This window comes from Eptesicus fuscus, chromosome 2 (genome assembly GCF_027574615.1).
Source record: "Eptesicus fuscus isolate TK198812 chromosome 2, DD_ASM_mEF_20220401, whole genome shotgun sequence".
Lineage (NCBI taxonomy): Eukaryota > Metazoa > Chordata > Mammalia > Chiroptera > Vespertilionidae > Eptesicus > Eptesicus fuscus.
In genome coordinates this window covers 99299780-99316558 of record NC_072474.1, presented here as the reverse complement: position 1 = coordinate 99316558, position 16779 = coordinate 99299780, and the positions used below count along the sequence as shown (strand labels likewise).

The following is a 16779-nucleotide window of genomic DNA, read 5'->3' as shown; positions in this document are numbered from 1 at the left end:
CGCACGCACCAGGCATTAGAGAGGAAGAAATGGACAAGCTCCAGGGAGAGAAAGCAAGTCCCTCCGAGAAGACAGTGGCTGCACTCGCTGGGGACCTGGGTGGTGGTGGTGGTGGGGTGGGGGGGGGGGGGCTGGCTTAGGGGGACTGACGAGGATAGTGCACACTCAGAGTGCCCCCCCCTCCCGCCCCCGGTACTGAAGCCGGGCTTTCCCGAGCCAGAGGCTGACTAGTGCTCCCTCCCGGCCCTGCCCCCGCCCCTCCACTCCTCCCCCGCCCTCCTCCCCGCGAGTGTGTAGTTTCTGCGCCTCGGCTGCTATTGCCGCCGCCGCCGCCGCAGCGCCAGGGACGAGCTTGAGCCGCGAGCAGCCGCCGCCACTTTGGGCAAACTTGCGGGTTTCCGGTTGGCGGCCAGCGAGCCGGAGCTTCCCACTTGCCATTCAGTGTCTTAGAGCCGCGGCCGCTCCAGAGGCGGCGGGAGCACCCGGGTTAGACAGACTCTCTCAGACGCAAAAGGGGGACGAAACAACTGCGGAATTCACCCTCCGTGCCAGGGCACTTCCGAGGCAACAGCCGGCTGGCACTTTTTCTCCCCTTGGCAAACTGTGTGTGTGTGTGTGTGTGTGTGTGTGTGTGTGTGTGTGTGGTGCTTCCCCCCCGTCACCCCCCACCCCAAGCTACTTGGCAGCTGCCTCCGACTCCCCCTCCCCCTCCCCCTCCAACTCCTCCCCAAAGCCTTTGGCTTTTCTTTGGAAATCCGGACAGAATTGGGCATCTTTGTTAATTGCCGTTGGGGGAGTCCGGCCAGAGGCTTTCGCCCGGCCCGCGTCGCCGGCACACACACAGCCTGGTTTTGCTCACCTTTGAATTGCAAAGGGATCAAGTTCAGCTGGAGTTGCCTGCGTTGGGACTGGATCAAGGAAACGGAGAGCGCAGGAGAGAGAGTGGGAGAAGGGGAAAGGGGAAAGGAGAGGAGGGAGGAGGAGGAGTGAGGAGAGGGAGGGAGGGAGGGAGGGAGGGGAGGGGAGGGATCGAGAGCGCGGGGAGAGAGAGAGAGAGAGGGAGAGGCTGCAATCTCCTCCCTGAATCGCGCACAGCGCTGCAGATCCCAGTGCTCCGACATGCGGGCCGCATGCAGGTGAGGGAAGACGCGGACGCTGCGGCTGCGAACCCAAACTTGTGCACCGCGCGGTGCGTTCGGCTCAGCCTTCGCCCCCGCGGGCGAACGGCTGCTGCGGTTCCAGGCGGCGGCTTCGTGACTAATGACCTTGCGCAGAGTAGTTAAGAAAAAAAGAGAAAAAAAAAAACAGCTTTCCGGGGTGAGAAGAGACGGACTCTCTGGGCATCTCTGAAGATGGCTCGGGCTGCTCTTCGGCGCGCGGGGGGTCCCCGGACGCGGACCGCTCTGTAAGGCGAGTGGTCTACGCTGCTCGGCGCCCGGAGCGACCTGACGGGTATTTTTTTTTTTTTCTTTTCTTCTTTCATTCTCTTATCCGTGGACTGGCTCCCCCGCTGCCAGAGCGGAGTCGGAGTTGAGACTGGCTTGTTGCTGACCCCAGCGCCTGGTTCTGGAAGCGACTCCAGGTTCGCCCGGGCTGCCGGAGTAGGAGCTCGGGGTCTGGAGTGAGTGACTGGAACGTGAATTGGACTCCACTCGAGGAGCGGCGAAGACGAGCAGGGTCGGCAGGCGGGGAAGGCTGCAGGCTCGCTCCCCGCCGCTTCCCGGCTCCACCGCCCGCCTGCCGGAGCGGCCCCGGCCCCACCGGACCGAGCCGGGACGGGAGCCCGGGATCCTCCGCCCGCTGCGGGGATGACTCCGGGGGCGGGGGCGCCGAGCCCGCGGCGCGCAGTGTCCCGTGAACTGTGAGTACTGCGACTGAACGGCGGCCAGCGAGCGGGCGATTAGCACCCATTGCATGAATTATGAAACAATAACTTTCGGAAGAAGCTGGAGGAAAAAAAAAAAACACAAAAATACAACAACCAGAAAAGAAGAAGGATCTGTCGCTGGTTTCCCCTGGCCGACTCTTACGCGCTGCTCTTGCCCCCTCCCTTCTCTCCCACTCGCTTCTTCCTTTCCCGGAGAGGGGAGAGGGCCGGGAGGAGGGCTGGCGGCCGGCCCCGGAGGAGGGGGGCGCCGAGGGGGGGGGCGGCTGTGATCAGAAGGAGCAGTAGCAGCAGCAGCACGAGAAGATGCTGAGGATGCGGACCACGGGATGGGCGCGCGGCTGGTGCCTGGGCTGCTGCCTCCTCTTGCCGCTCTCGCTCAGCCTGGCCGCCGCCAAGCAACTGCTCCGGTACCGACTGGCCGAGGAGGGCCCCGCGGACGTCCGCATCGGCAACGTGGCCTCGGACCTGGGCATCGTGACGGGCTCGGGCGAGGTGACTTTCAGCCTGGAGTCGGGCTCGGAGTACCTGAAGATCGACAACCTCACGGGGGAGCTGAGCACGAGCGAGCGGCGGATTGACCGCGAGAAGCTGCCCCAGTGTCAGATGATCTTCGACGAGAACGAGTGCTTCCTGGACTTCGAGGTGTCGGTGATCGGGCCCTCGCAGAGCTGGGTGGACCTGTTCGAGGGTCGCGTCATCGTGCTGGACATCAACGACAACACGCCCACCTTCCCGTCGCCCGTGCTCACCCTCACGGTGGAGGAGAACCGGCCGGTGGGCACCCTGTACCTGCTGCCCACCGCCACCGACCGCGACTTCGGCCGCAACGGCATCGAGCGCTACGAGCTGCTCCAGGAGCCCGGGGGAGGCGGCGGCGGCGGCGGCGAGGGTCGGCGCGCCGGGGCTGCCGACAGCGCCCCCTACCCCGGGGGCGGCGGGAACGGCGCGAGCGGCGGCGGCGGCGGCGGCGGCGGCGGCTCCAAGCGGCGTCTGGACGCACCGGAGGGCGGCGGCGGCGGCGGGGCCAACGCGGGCGGCCGCAGCAGCGTGTTCGAGCTGCAGGTGGCCGACACCCCGGATGGCGAGAAGCAGCCGCAGCTGATCGTCAAGGGGGCGCTGGACCGCGAGCAGCGCGACTCGTACGAACTGACCCTGCGGGTGCGCGACGGCGGCGACCCGCCCCGCTCCTCCCAGGCCATCCTGCGGGTGCTCATCACCGACGTGAACGACAACAGCCCCCGCTTCGAGAAGAGCGTGTACGAGGCCGACCTGGCGGAGAACAGCGCCCCGGGGACCCCCATCCTGCAGCTGCGCGCCGCCGACCTGGACGTGGGGGTCAACGGGCAGATCGAGTACGTGTTCGGCGCGGCCACCGAGTCGGTGCGGCGGCTGCTGCGCCTGGACGAGACGTCGGGCTGGCTCAGCGTCCTGCACCGCATCGACCGCGAGGAAGTGAACCAGCTGCGCTTCACCGTCATGGCCCGCGACCGCGGGCAGCCCCCCAAGACCGACAAGGCCACCGTGGTCCTCGTCATCAAGGATGAGAACGACAACGTGCCGTCCATCGAGATCCGCAAGATCGGGCGCATCCCGCTCAAGGACGGGGTGGCCAGCGTGGCCGAGGACGTGCTGGTGGACACCCCCATCGCCCTGGTGCAGGTGTCCGACCGGGACCAAGGGGAGAACGGGGTGGTCACCTGCACGGTGGTGGGCGACGTGCCCTTCCAGCTCAAGCCGGCCAGCGACACGGAGGGCGACCAGAACAAGAAGAAGTACTTCCTGCACACCTCGGCCCCTCTGGACTACGAGGCCACCCGGGAGTTCAACGTGGTCATCGTGGCGGTGGACTCGGGCAGCCCCAGTCTCTCCAGCAACAACTCCCTGCTCGTCAAGGTGGGCGACACCAACGACAACCCGCCCGTATTCGACCGGTCGGTGGTGGAGGTGTACTTCCCCGAGAACAACATCCCGGGGGAGAGAGTGGCCACCGTGCTGGCCACCGACGCCGACAGCGGCAAGAACGCCGAGATCGCCTACTCGCTGGACGACCCCTCGGTGACGGGCGTCTTTGCCATCGATCCCGATTCCGGGGACATCCTGGTCCAGGCGGTGCTGGACCGCGAGCAGACGGACCGGTACGAGTTCAAAGTGAGCGCCAAAGACAAAGGCCTGCCGGGGCTGCAGGGCAGCACCACGGTGATCGTGCAGGTGGCCGACAGGAACGACAACGACCCCAAGTTCATGCAGGACGTCTTCACCTTTTACGTGAAGGAGAACTTGCAGCCCAACAGCCCCGTGGGGATGGTCACGGTGATGGACGCTGACAAGGGGCGCAACGCGGAGATGAGCCTGTACGTAGAGGAGAGCAGCAACATTTTTTCCATCGAAAACGACACGGGCACCATCTACTCCACCGTGTCTTTCGACCGCGAGCATCAGACCACCTACACGTTCAGAGTCAAGGCTGTGGACGGAGGCGATCCTCCCAGGTCAGCCACGGCCACCGTGTCTCTCTTTGTGATGGACGAAAACGACAATGCCCCCACGGTGACCCTCCCCAGAAACCTGACCTACACTCTGCTGCCACCTTCAAGTAGTGTCAGGACAGTGGTAGCCACGGTGCTGGCAACAGACAGCGATGATGGCGTCAATGCAGACCTTAACTACAGCATTGTGGGAGGGAATCCCTTCAAGCTCTTTGAGATCGACCCCACCAGTGGTGTGGTTTCCTTGGTGGGGAAGCTCACCCAGAAGCATTACGGCTTGCACAGGTTGGTGGTGCAAGTGAATGACAGTGGGCAGCCTTCCCAGTCCACCACAGCTCTGGTGCACGTGTTTGTCAACGAAAGTGTCTCTAATGCGACTGTGATTGACTCCCAGATAGCCAGGAGTTTGCACACCCCGCTCACCCAGGACATAGCCGGTGACCCAAGCTATGAAATTAGCAAACAGAGACTCAGCATTGTCATTGGGGTGGTTGCTGGAATTATGACAGTGATTCTGATCATCTTAATTGTAGTGATGGCCAGATACTGCCGGTCCAAGAACAAGAATGGCTATGAGGCTGGCAAAAAAGATCACGAAGACTTTTTTACACCCCAGCAGCATGACAAATCTAAGAAGCCCAAAAAGGACAAGAAAAACAAAAAATCCAAGCAGCCTCTCTACAGCAGCATTGTCACTGTAGAAGCTTCTAAACCAAATGGACAGAGGTACGACAGTGTCAACGAGAAGCTGTCAGACAGCCCCAGCATGGGCCGGTACCGATCCGTCAACGGTGGGCCTGGTAGTCCTGACCTGGCCAGGCATTACAAATCTAGCTCCCCATTGCCTACTGTCCAGCTTCACCCCCAGTCACCAACTGCAGGGAAAAAACACCAGGCCGTGCAAGATCTACCACCAGCCAACACATTTGTGGGAGCAGGAGACAACATTTCAATTGGATCAGATCACTGCTCTGAATACAGCTGTCAAACCAATAACAAGTACAGCAAACAGGTAAGATGCATCCCAGATATATTTAAATATCCCAGAGAAGGCTAATGATTCTGAGACAGGGCATCTTCTGCAGCGTTTGGTCTTTTTCTTTGAAGCTGTCATTTAAAATTTTAATCAAGTAGGAATTTAATGTTAACTCATACACCATTAACTTGGTAGAGGCCACCTATGCAAGGTAAACCACTGTATTTTGCAAGTTACTAGAGAAAATATTCCAAGCAGGGAGTATTTTGTACTTCTCTTTGTACTTGGCAGCCCCAATTCATTCTACATTTGGTGTTTCCAGAATAAATCTGTATATATTGTTTGGATGGTTATCTGTAACCTGAAACTACTTTTTTTTTTTTTGTGGCTACTAAGTGGAAAATTGCATCCAGAGATATTTTCTAAAGTTACTACTGGTGTCTGTGCAACTTGGACACTCTGTAAAAGTTTTAGCTGCCTTACCCATTATGCAAAATTTTTACAGATAAGCAGATGCTGAGTCATGCAAATGTTGTGCCAAGTCTGAGATTCAGAAGTATTGACTACACTGACAAAAACGCTGGTTTAAAAATATTTCGTGATATGCAAATGTCATGCAAAACCACATTTTTTTTATACTTTGACATCTAGAACAGTTAAGACTGCTGTGAGGTTACACAGTCAGCGTTTGCATTCTTCATGTTTGATATTGAAAGTTTATAAGCAAAAGTACATTTTATGAACCACTTGTTTAAGCCAAGCAACAAAGGTGTTCATGTTTGGTGCACTGTGTGCAAGCATATTTTGGTTTGCATTGTGCTACACCGAGATTATAAAGGTTATGGGGAATATTTGGTACAGTTCTTTCTCAGTGAAATGTAGAAACAGTGAAAATAGTGCATGTTGAGGTTAACTTTATAAATCATAAAGTCTATTTTTGAAAGTTTTGCTTGTGTGATATATGTAATACAAAGTTTACTTCTTCCACTCACCAAAGTTTGGTACACAGCAAATAAAACCTCTTGGAAACTGCTGTGTCTAATGCTGTAGCCTGTACATAGAGAACAGTAACATTAGTTGCTGTTGTTACCTACTGTGAGTAGATAATAAATCTACTAACAAATCACATATTTCTTAACTTCAGGATGCATCTCAAGAAACATATTTATGACTGGCAGAGACTATCAAATAATAGTTTTTCTATTAGATATGCTTTGCATGTGGAATGTGTGACCTGAGAAGAATTAAGGCAAAGGAAAAAGTTATTTTATAGCCTCATAAAATGTAGCTATTTAGATAAGGAGAATCAGAGTCGATATTCTGTTATATCCAATAATCAAAGCAATCCAAGAAAACACAAGTTTGAACTACATGTAGGCTTTTGAAAATAGGTCTTTTGATGCATGTGAGCCTGAGTTATTTACTTTTTTTAAATTGAAATTTGACAAGTAGAAAGTTTATATCTGTTGTGTCCTTGCTTTACCTGGAGTTAGAAACAGATTTTGTTTTGTTTTTGGTGCTTTTATCAGGTATTTTTTTTAAAACAAGGACAATAACAGTTAAAATAATAATGCTTTTGTAAAGTTACTTACAATATAAACAGAAATAAATTGAGATCTGTAGAAATTTCCCCAGGAAATGGTACTTTGTCATGCAAAAGCCTGTGAAGAGATCTTTGTGCGGAATATTTACTATTCAGCTGTCATCCTAATAGGTCTTTTTGTCTTGTGGCTGAATGGCATTTGCATTCTAAATGGTGGGATCTTAAACTTTTGAGTTGACATATCCCTGGCAGATTTATAGATTTTTTTTTTTTTTAATGTAACCACCTCATACATTCTGTGCTGTCACTTAAGCTTTGTTTGGCTCATCAAATGGGGTTAACTCTATATTCTTGAATATTTAAAACAGCCAGCATCAAGACTGTTGTGGCATCCTGTTTAAAAGGCAAAGTGATATGCTTATAAATAAACTAATGTATGGTGTTCTTCTCTTAGCTGAGCAAAGAAGCTCCCATACCCTACAAAGTCATTGGAATAAACCATGCAGTTTGCAGAGAGTGACTTTGGAAAACTTGTGTGCATTAGGTATTCAACAGATGTATAAAGTTTTAACCACAATAAATAGCTGACCTAAAATGAACTAAAGGAGAATGGAATACGTTCCCCTTAATGGTAATTAGTAATAGTAATTGATACACTTCATCTCAATATTGCTGTCAGGGGACAGGGATCCATTTACAAAGTTGCATTCTGTTTAGACCTCTGACATAATCAACAGGATCTTTTTTTGTTGTTCTGATTTTTGTTTGTGTCTCTTTATTTTAAAAGGGATATTATCTTTAGTTTTTACACAGTGCCCAAAGGTATTTCCTTTGATTAAACCTGACACAGAATAAAATTTTAAAAAGGACACAGGGTTTTCTTATGATTTCCCCCTTGCATATTGAATCTAGAGGCTTCCAGTCTTTTCATGCCTTATGGCAAAGGTATGAAAGATCTGAGATTTCATCTGACATAAAGCCTTCATTTTATTTATAATTTTCCTAAATTGCTTAATCATAGTTCTTGATATTGTGAAAGTGATGTCTGTGACAGTATTCATATCTTCAGGAGAATTGCACATTTTGGAGCGATGCTCCTAAGTCCTCTTATTGGTTATATCAGAATGAATTAAACAGTTTAATAGAAATAACAGATTGTAAATAATGCCCCCTCTGTCCATTTTTGGTATGTTTTCACAACTCTAGAGACATTCAAAGGAAGCTTCTACAGTTCCTCTTGGGCAGAAGCTAGGAGATATGTGTTGCAGAGTTACTGGAATTATTTCAAAAATTCACACATTAGGAAAACTGATGATGTAACCTCAGGTTTTCCAAGGTTAGACCTTTGCAGTTGAAGCCCTTGGTCTATAACACTGTGTCTAGTTGAGTAAAATGTGGACCATTGACCACGTTATTAAGTGTCCACCTTTCCATTTCATTCTTCCTTTGCTTGATAAACTTGGTCTTGGTGGTATTAAAGTTTTATGACCTGGAAATACAGCTGTGTTTTTAATTTGCAAAAAAAAGGCAGACGCATTTCATTCTTAAATCTCCAGTGTTTCACTGTGTTAAGTATTTTTTTCAGCTTTCTTTAGAAATTAACATAATTCCAAAATATTAGTAGACAGACATAAAAGTATAGTTATCACTTTGCTTATTATGTGTAAGTCCTACTGAGCTCATCTTGGTCATGCTGTTACTTAGATAATGCCCTGGCAAGTAAAAAGTTTATGGTATTTAGTAAGTGGCAAGTTAGGTGCTTTATTTTTTGGCAAGAGTATAGAGGATACAGCTTCAGTAAACATTAATTTAAAAATCCATTGTAGCTGATCCTGAAATACTCAAAGAAAAATTTATATTAACTCCAATGACAGTTTTCCTTGCGCAAGGAACTGCTGAATGTAGTCTGAAGAATGATCTCTTTAATTGATCAAATTGTGCTCACGATTCACCCCACACTTAGTAAAACATATGGCAGAAATTATTTTTTTTTAATTACTTCGATTTTGGAAACAAATGGATGAAGTGACTTGCCATCATCTATGAGAGTTCTAAACACTGAGAAGACAAGTATCAATTTGTGTATGGATGTCTTACCCTATGCTATACTGGAAATGCATCTGCAGAGTGATGCTAACCACAGCTTCCAGTTTTAATTCATAAGCATACTTTCTACGATATGGTTCTCCTATCTATAACCAAGGACACCTTTCAACAGGCATGATGCAGCTACCTGCATACGGTGAGATTTCTGTTACCTTTGGCTTGATGTCATAGATAGGAAGCTAGCAACTGATGAAGGCGAGGCTGTCTTTAGTCAGGAGGTATCTACACAAAGTCAATTAAAAGATTTTTAAGTAAATCATCACCTGGGTAAATTTAGCCAAATCATTATTTCTTGCTATCTCTCTGTCTTTGAGTAATTACATATTTCATACATGTAAAAGTGTGCACATGGTATATATCAAAATCTCTGTCTCTGTCTCTCCACCTTCCCCTTCACAAACACATACAGATGTATTCATATAAACCAATTATGGTGCCATTTGACTTTTATTTCATTGTGGTATTCATGCATTGATATGTGGAAAATATTTAAATTTTAAACACACACAAAACTGAAATAAAATATGGTCAACCACTTAATGTCTGTATCTAAAATCACTAGTCATCACATTTCAAAATTTAAAAACATCAACTAAACCTGTCCCTTCACTTGATAGAAGAGGAGACTAAGGCCGAGCATGGAAAAGCAACTTGATTTAACTTTATAATCACAAGACAATCAGGATACAATGTGGACTAGAGTCCAAGTCATAGAATACAGAGTCCAGTGTTCTTTTCTATTCTCAAACCATCTCTAGGGGAAAAAAAATGAGTTTTTGTAACTTTCTTTGTATATATTTCAATAGGGTCAGAAACCCATTGAGATTTATTTATCTATGTGTAACTACATATATTTATTATGTAGCCTGACATTTTAAAAATAGAATATCATTCTGCTTTAGGCTCTAGCTTTTATTTATAAAATTATTGGGCAAATTGTAATTCAAATTTTATAGATTTTTACAAAGAAATTAGTATTTCTTTTGCCATTATGAAAGATGCAATTGCTGACATAACACTAAAGGAACTTAGCAAGGTTTACAACATATAGTCAACAAGTTAGTTGACAGAATTTTCAATTTTAGCAGAACAGTAACAATAGATGTAAGTACCTAGCTAGCATTTAGTACACCCTCAATAAAACATCTTTGTAAAGGACGTTAATGAAAGCTTTCTTCTATACAGTCCGTATGAAACGTTGTATGCATTCTGTTTGGGATCACCTTTGACCTTTTCCATCAATACTGATGATTCCTTTTGGCTTCTGTACTCCCTTTACATTTTGCCAACTTGGCTCCTGCGCTCTATCTTAGCAGCATCTTTAACGCAAGGGTGGGGCAAAAGTAAGTTTACAGTTGTGCGTTCACAAAACAGTGTATTCTTGTACTATTATTTATTAATTATTGTATTATTTTCCATACCAACAACTGTAGGCCTACTTTTGCCCCACCCTGTACAATTGTGAGCTAATTTTTCCTCTAAATTTGTTTTCTGGCAAATTTTAGGCGAATGTGACATTTGTTGTTTTTTCAATTGGATTGTGTCTTTGTTAAACAGTTAACAAATCTAGTGTATTAGAGTCTAAATTTACATATTAATGACTATAAATGACTAAATTTATTAATTTCAAAATGACAGGTAAACTGTTTTGAAAACTAAATATGATGTGTCAGAACCATTGCTTTGCCATAGCTACCAATGCTATTAGACATTTTAACATAATCTACCCCTCCCCCCCAAACTGGGAGAGGATAGTGATGGAGGTTACATAGGAAACTTAGTATAATAATTGTTTAGAGCTTTATGTGTAAGCTATATATAACCAACTTCTAGACTATAGCAAAGCTCCCCATCCATTCATTTGCTATGAGTGTATAGAAATAGTAAGATCTGTTTATATATGTCTTGAGTTAGCTTTGCTTTTCTTATTTATTTTAAAAGCCCTTAGAATCTTTTCTAAAGCAGGAACTCTGTTTCAGAACATTACACAGTGCTTTATTTAGCATTAGTGTTGTGGGAGAAATCACATTTTAAGAAGAATTGAGCTGAAACCACTAAAACTAATCTTAATTATCACTTCTGGTGAATTAATGTTTTAAAGGCGGAATAAAGCTTTATTTTCAAGGAATTTAGTGATGTTGGTATTGAACTCTAATGCTGTGTACAAACAAACAAAAAAACCTGTTAAAGTTTCCAAGTACGGTTCATCTGACAAGTTAACTTTTTTTCCCCAAGCATATTTATGATTTACAGAAACATACTTTGAGAATAAAAATTCTCTGCTTTGATTCAAACCCCTACCACAGCATTCCGATTGGGCATAAGACACTGGGGGAAATGTCTTCGTCGCAGCTTTTTTTTTTTTTTTTTCTTTTCTTTTTTACCTGCATAAATCTCTGTTTTCCTTTTTTCAGATGCGTCCACCTCCATACATTACTGTGTTTGGCTGAATTCCACGCTAATATGATGCTCCTTTATGCACCATACTCTGATGACCTTGCTACTCCGAAACCTGCTGGAGCCTGCCCTTGGCCGTGGGATATCAGCCAATCACTGCTCGTTCCACTTGTTGTGCATTTGATTTTCAAGTTTATTTTTTTTTAATTTAAGGAAAAATAGTATTAAAATAAATAAACATAAAAGAAACAGTATTAATAAAGAAATGTGCTACTAATGGATGTCTCTAAATCGCCAGGAATTCCATTCTCAAAGAAGAGGTTAGCAGGACTTAATTGGGAAGTCTTTTAAGAAATCCAACAGCATATTTCAACCATAATTTTAAGACTCTGGCGTTGTGCGAACCAAGGGAAATTAAGTCTATTAAGTCTTTGTCTATAATACATTAAGTACCGACTTTCAATAAAATCCTAAATTGATCCATATTTTTCAAGTGTTATACGATCACCGCCTTTTCTAGGCGAGTGAGATAATTCGGTTAGAGTCAGAGATAGGGTTTCTCTCATTCTGTGTGTGCATTTCTAAATACCACTGTGTGTGTGTGTGTGTGTGTATGTGTATGTGCGCGTGAGCTCCTACACCTGTATTCCAGGGCCTCCAGCAATATTTATGCAAAGTATTGGCTGTATGTCAAATTTCAGAGGTTAGTTTTGTATTTACCACAGGCACTGCCAATGAATTGCTTTTCCTTAATCCTGAAAGTTTAATCAGAGCATCTATAGACTGTTCAAGGTGTTTTTTGGTTAAAGTCCTTAAGAAAATTTAGGACCTTTCGGTTGGATTTATTGACGTCCCCGTGGTCACATTCAGAAGGAATATGTGTGACTTCCTGTTTTTGTGAACTGCATTTGTCTGAAAGCTGTTTCTACTTGATGTCAGATAACATAAATTCCAGCAGCTTCTGAGAATTCAGCATGTTATATTACATACTGTTGAGAGAGCAAGTGGTCGGATTTTAGTTGTATAAGTGACTTTCTAGGTAAGTCAGGGAATCCTCTGGCTGGTCCCTGTATGTTTGTTATGTTATACATGTTCATGTGCCATAAAATAAGTGTTTCATATTGTATGTTTGACAGTTTTATAATACACCTACCGCATCATCTACCCTTTTAAAGTTTCCCCCAAGTTTTAAAATATTGATTAAGAATGCCAGATAGCCCAGCCCATGTTGCTCAATGGTTGAACTAAGAGGTCATTGGTTTGATTCCCAGTCAGGGGACACGCCCGGGTTGCGGGCTCGATTCTCAGTGTGGGGCATGCAGGAGGCAGCTGATCAATGATTCTCTCTCATCATTGATGTTTCTATCTCTCCCTCTCCCTTCCTTGCTGAAATCAATAAAAATAAATTTTTTAAAAAAGAAGAAAAAAAAATAATGCCAGGTTTTTGAGATTTTTTTTTGGTCAGTTATAGTCAATACCAAAGCCCTTTAAGCAAAATAAATAAATACTGGAACAATATTAAAATGTGGAGTGCTAGGAAATGCACTCTAGCCCGTATAACTCTCTAATGTATATATTTCAGGTTTTTTTTTACTCTTATTAACTGTTGATTTAATTTTTTTAAAAAGGAAAACTTCAGTAATGTCATTGAGACTATAGTACAGTTCCTGAATAAAACCCAATTATCTTCAACTCTTTATTTTGAGCAAAAGGACAAGTGTAAGGAGCTGGTGAAAAGAATCCTTACCTCTTTCTGCTTCTTGGAAATGTCACGTTTCCTCATCCTAAGTAGTAAGCTTCCTTAGGTGTTCTTAAACTTTGAATCCTGTAACAAATCACATTAATTCAAAAACAAATTACAGACAACAAAGTCCAGGATTTGGGCATAATCTGATGTGCAACTGCAGGGAGGCAATATTTAGAAATGCCGTCACAAAGAACATTCTAAGGCAGCAGTTTGCAAACTCCAATAACATACTAATGGGGCATGAGTCAAATTGTGAGTCTCAATCACCATTCGAATGACGTGAAATAAAGCGGAAAAATTCCAAGTATGTCACTCATATTATAAGAGCACATATTGTCTTGTGCAATCTATGCTTCAGTTGTGTTGTGTGCATGTGTGTTTTCCTGTTCTTGGTTGCTATGCAAAAAAAAAAAAAAAAAGTCTTATTGTGGTAATAGTTGCAAGGGTTGAGGACTACCACTCTAGATTGTTTGGGATGGGACATGATGGTGATTTACCACTATATTAGAAAAACATCGTAAATCAAAACAAATTACTAACATTCCTAAGGATTTCAGTCTACTATTAAGCTGAATTAAAATGATCAACAGCATACTGTTACAGTAGCATTTATCAACAGCAAAAAGTTTTTGAGAAGTCTGTTATCAATCATTCCTGTTTTTTGTTTTTTAAATCTTTGAATATGTCAACTTCCCATTGGTCCTGCCTCGCACAGACTTACCTCTCCCCCACCCCCCTGTCTCTTGGCCAGCCTTTCTGGGAATGCTGGAATTTATTACCACTTAGGGAGGTGCCTGTGGTCAGATGGAGATGGACTCAGAACATACCACCTCATCACCCTACATATTTTAGCATTTGGACATTTTATTTTAAACAACAAGACATGAATTCATTAAGAGGAAGATAAGAATGTTACAGACTGGTTTAGATAACATCTATTTCTTTTAGCACAGCTGACATCCTCACTCATACTTAGTATGCAAAGAATACTAAGAGTCTTCGTCCTTATGGAATTAATATATCATATAAAGAAGATTATGGAGCAGAAAAATGACAGATCATATTTGCATCATGCTTCTTAAGTTTGAGAGAATTTAATGAATGTTTGTGAGGAAAAGAACCCTATTTCTTTTTTTCTGAGGTGAGGAAACTGAGTTAATGAACAGCTTTTTCATAACTCTGGTGGAGTTGCTTAAGAACTGCATAACGTCTATGAAAAAAATATCCAGTCAGAACTCGAGTACTGAAGACATTTGGAGGAAGTGAAATTTTGTGCTTTTGAAGACGGTGTATTTTCAGAATTATCTGGGTAAAATCTCAAAAAGACTTGTTTAGACAAGCTCCAGGTTTTCAGACATTCTTCCATCACAAATAGCATTTCACACTACCAAAAAAGAAAGTGCTGTGGGTGTCATTTGAGATCTAATTAATCTGATTTATAAACAACAATCTCATATGTGATTAAAAAAACCTCTGAAGAATTAAAGGTAATTCACTTTAACCTAACTTCATTTTTGAAGCTCTCTCTAAAAAAGGACCCAAGTCCTTGGGAAGTAATTCCGCAATTTAAAATATCTCTCCTGGAATAATCTTTTCTCTGTGACTTTGCAAAAACACTTTTTAAAAAAAATATGTGTGATTGTTTTTAGCCAATCACTTTACAGAGAATGGATTGATTAGTTGTGTCTTTAAGATACACTGCAAGGTTTAGGATGTAATTAAAACAATGACTAGAATAAGATCTTTGCCTTCATAGATAAGACAGTGCAAAAATAATACACATAAGGCAAGGGACACATGAAACTTAGAGGGACCACCCCAAGTCTGTCTTGTTCATCTTGGTATGTCCCAGGGCCTACTAGAGTGCCCAGCAGACAGGAGACACTCATGAATATTTGTTGAGCAAATGAAAGAGCGTGGACTTTGGGGCTAGGTAGCCTGCAGATCCATCTACATTGGATCACTGGGCCATGGTGTGGCCACTTTCCTGTCAGACTCCAAGAGCCCACTAACTGCTGTTTTCTTTCCCTGCTGGGTGGATGTCTTTGTGATAAAAGGCGGCCTGCAGTGTTGGCTAGAGTCCCTGCCTTCTCTGTGTGGGGTATGACTCTTGCTTCAACAGCAAATGAACAATTCTCTGATTATCTCTTCTTCCTTCTTGGTGGTGTTCTAAACACCATACCCTTAAAAAAAAAAAAAAAGATAAGACTAGTAAACTAAAGCAAATATTTAAGGTTAATAAGGAGGCACTGGCCATGCGGTAGACTTCTCAGGGGGTATGAAGACGAAGCATGCAAACGTGGGTTTTCAGTATTGTTCTAGAGATCCTCACCTGTGGAAAACTACAAGGTTGGGCACAAGTAGGTTTACAATTATTTGTATGAAAAAAGAATGCACTCACTAATAAATAATCATACGAGAATAAACTCTGTGTTTTGCAAATTTAATAAAACTCTGTGTTTTACAACTGTAAACCTGCTTTTGCCCCACCCTGTGTATGTGCCCGAATGCAAGCATGAGTCTCTCTACACGTCCATGTGTCTATTCCTGCAGGAATTTCTTTATTCAGTGTGCCAACCCATGCTCGCTGAGGAAGGGTAAGGTCCCATTTCACTCTGACTGCGCATGGTGAGCAGTCACTTCTAAAGATGAAACGTGTACTTGGCTTCACGAAGGACCCAGGGTCTGCAGGAGGGAATATGCCCTCCGTGGGAGTGGTCGGCAGTGGGGTAGGAGCTAAGAAATGCTTCACAGCTCAAAAGCACTCCTTCGTGGCCCAGCATTCTGAAGAGCACCTCCTTTGAATTGCAAATGACGCCTGAAAGAGTCCTGTGCGGTCTCCGGCACACCCTGGTGTAAGTTGCAGTAAGCAGATAACTGGGCCAGCGCCGCACAAAGGTCGGCAGTTCTTAAAGGGTGATTCTCAGTAGGGCCTTGAGGAGAGAGTGCAGCCTTCCGGAGTGCAGAAGACAGAACTCTGCTGAAGGTGAGGTGAGATTCTATCAGGAGATTCAGGCCTGACAGGCAAATGCTTGTGGCCTTGAATTTTGGCCCTGGCCCCGGTGAGCCTGAGGGTGCCACTAAATGCCATGGCTTAATAAGATTGCAGGATCGGTGTCAAAAAGTGGGAACCGTCCACTTCCTCCCATTTCAGCCAGGTGTTTTGTTCTGTTGGTTGGCTTTCAGTTTAGAATATCAGGCCCAACTGCTCTGTCTCCCATTCATCTTCTCACCCTTGTACTTTGGGAGAAAGAAAAAAAAAAAAAAAGAAGGAAACAATACAACCACTGCTTGCCAATACACTCAACCTCACCCTACTATTATTATTAGACTACCATCATCAAAATAGTTCTCACATTATTGTCAAGTCCTTGTATATTATCCTAACTTAATTCGATTCTCAAAAATTGAGTTCTAGAAGGCCTGTTCTATAGCCCAGAAACTGGAATTGTCAACACTTCCCCTTTCCCAATTCCAGTTGCAGAAGGTGGGTCAGGCTATAAAAATTCCCCATGTAGAGCTCCCGGAATTCATAGCTTCTGCTTATTGGTCCTCCCCTCGAAAGCCCCTGGCAAAATACAAAACTGAAGCTGGATAAGACAACCTGAAAACCTGCCCTCTTGCCTGGCTCTGTCA

At 44.9% G+C, this 16779-nt stretch overlaps 1 protein-coding gene across 5 annotated transcripts in view; it reads left to right on the top strand.

Moving 5' to 3' along the window:
* Positions 1–1470: 1470 nt before the first annotated feature.
* The window catches only part of PCDH7 (protocadherin 7), a 431945-nt gene continuing 416636 nt past the window's right edge, over positions 1471–16779 (top strand). For 4 of the 5 annotated variants that reach the window (XM_054729602.1, XM_054729606.1, XM_054729604.1 and 1 more), the window contains exon 1: positions 1471–5386. In XM_054729602.1, coding sequence (XP_054585577.1) covers positions 2192–5386 — 3195 coding nt within the window. In that variant the 5' untranslated portion in view covers positions 1471–2191. Of the gene's footprint in view, positions 5387–11413; positions 15570–16779 lie in introns of those variants that run through there. The other variant, XM_054729619.1, reaches the window with a different exon arrangement.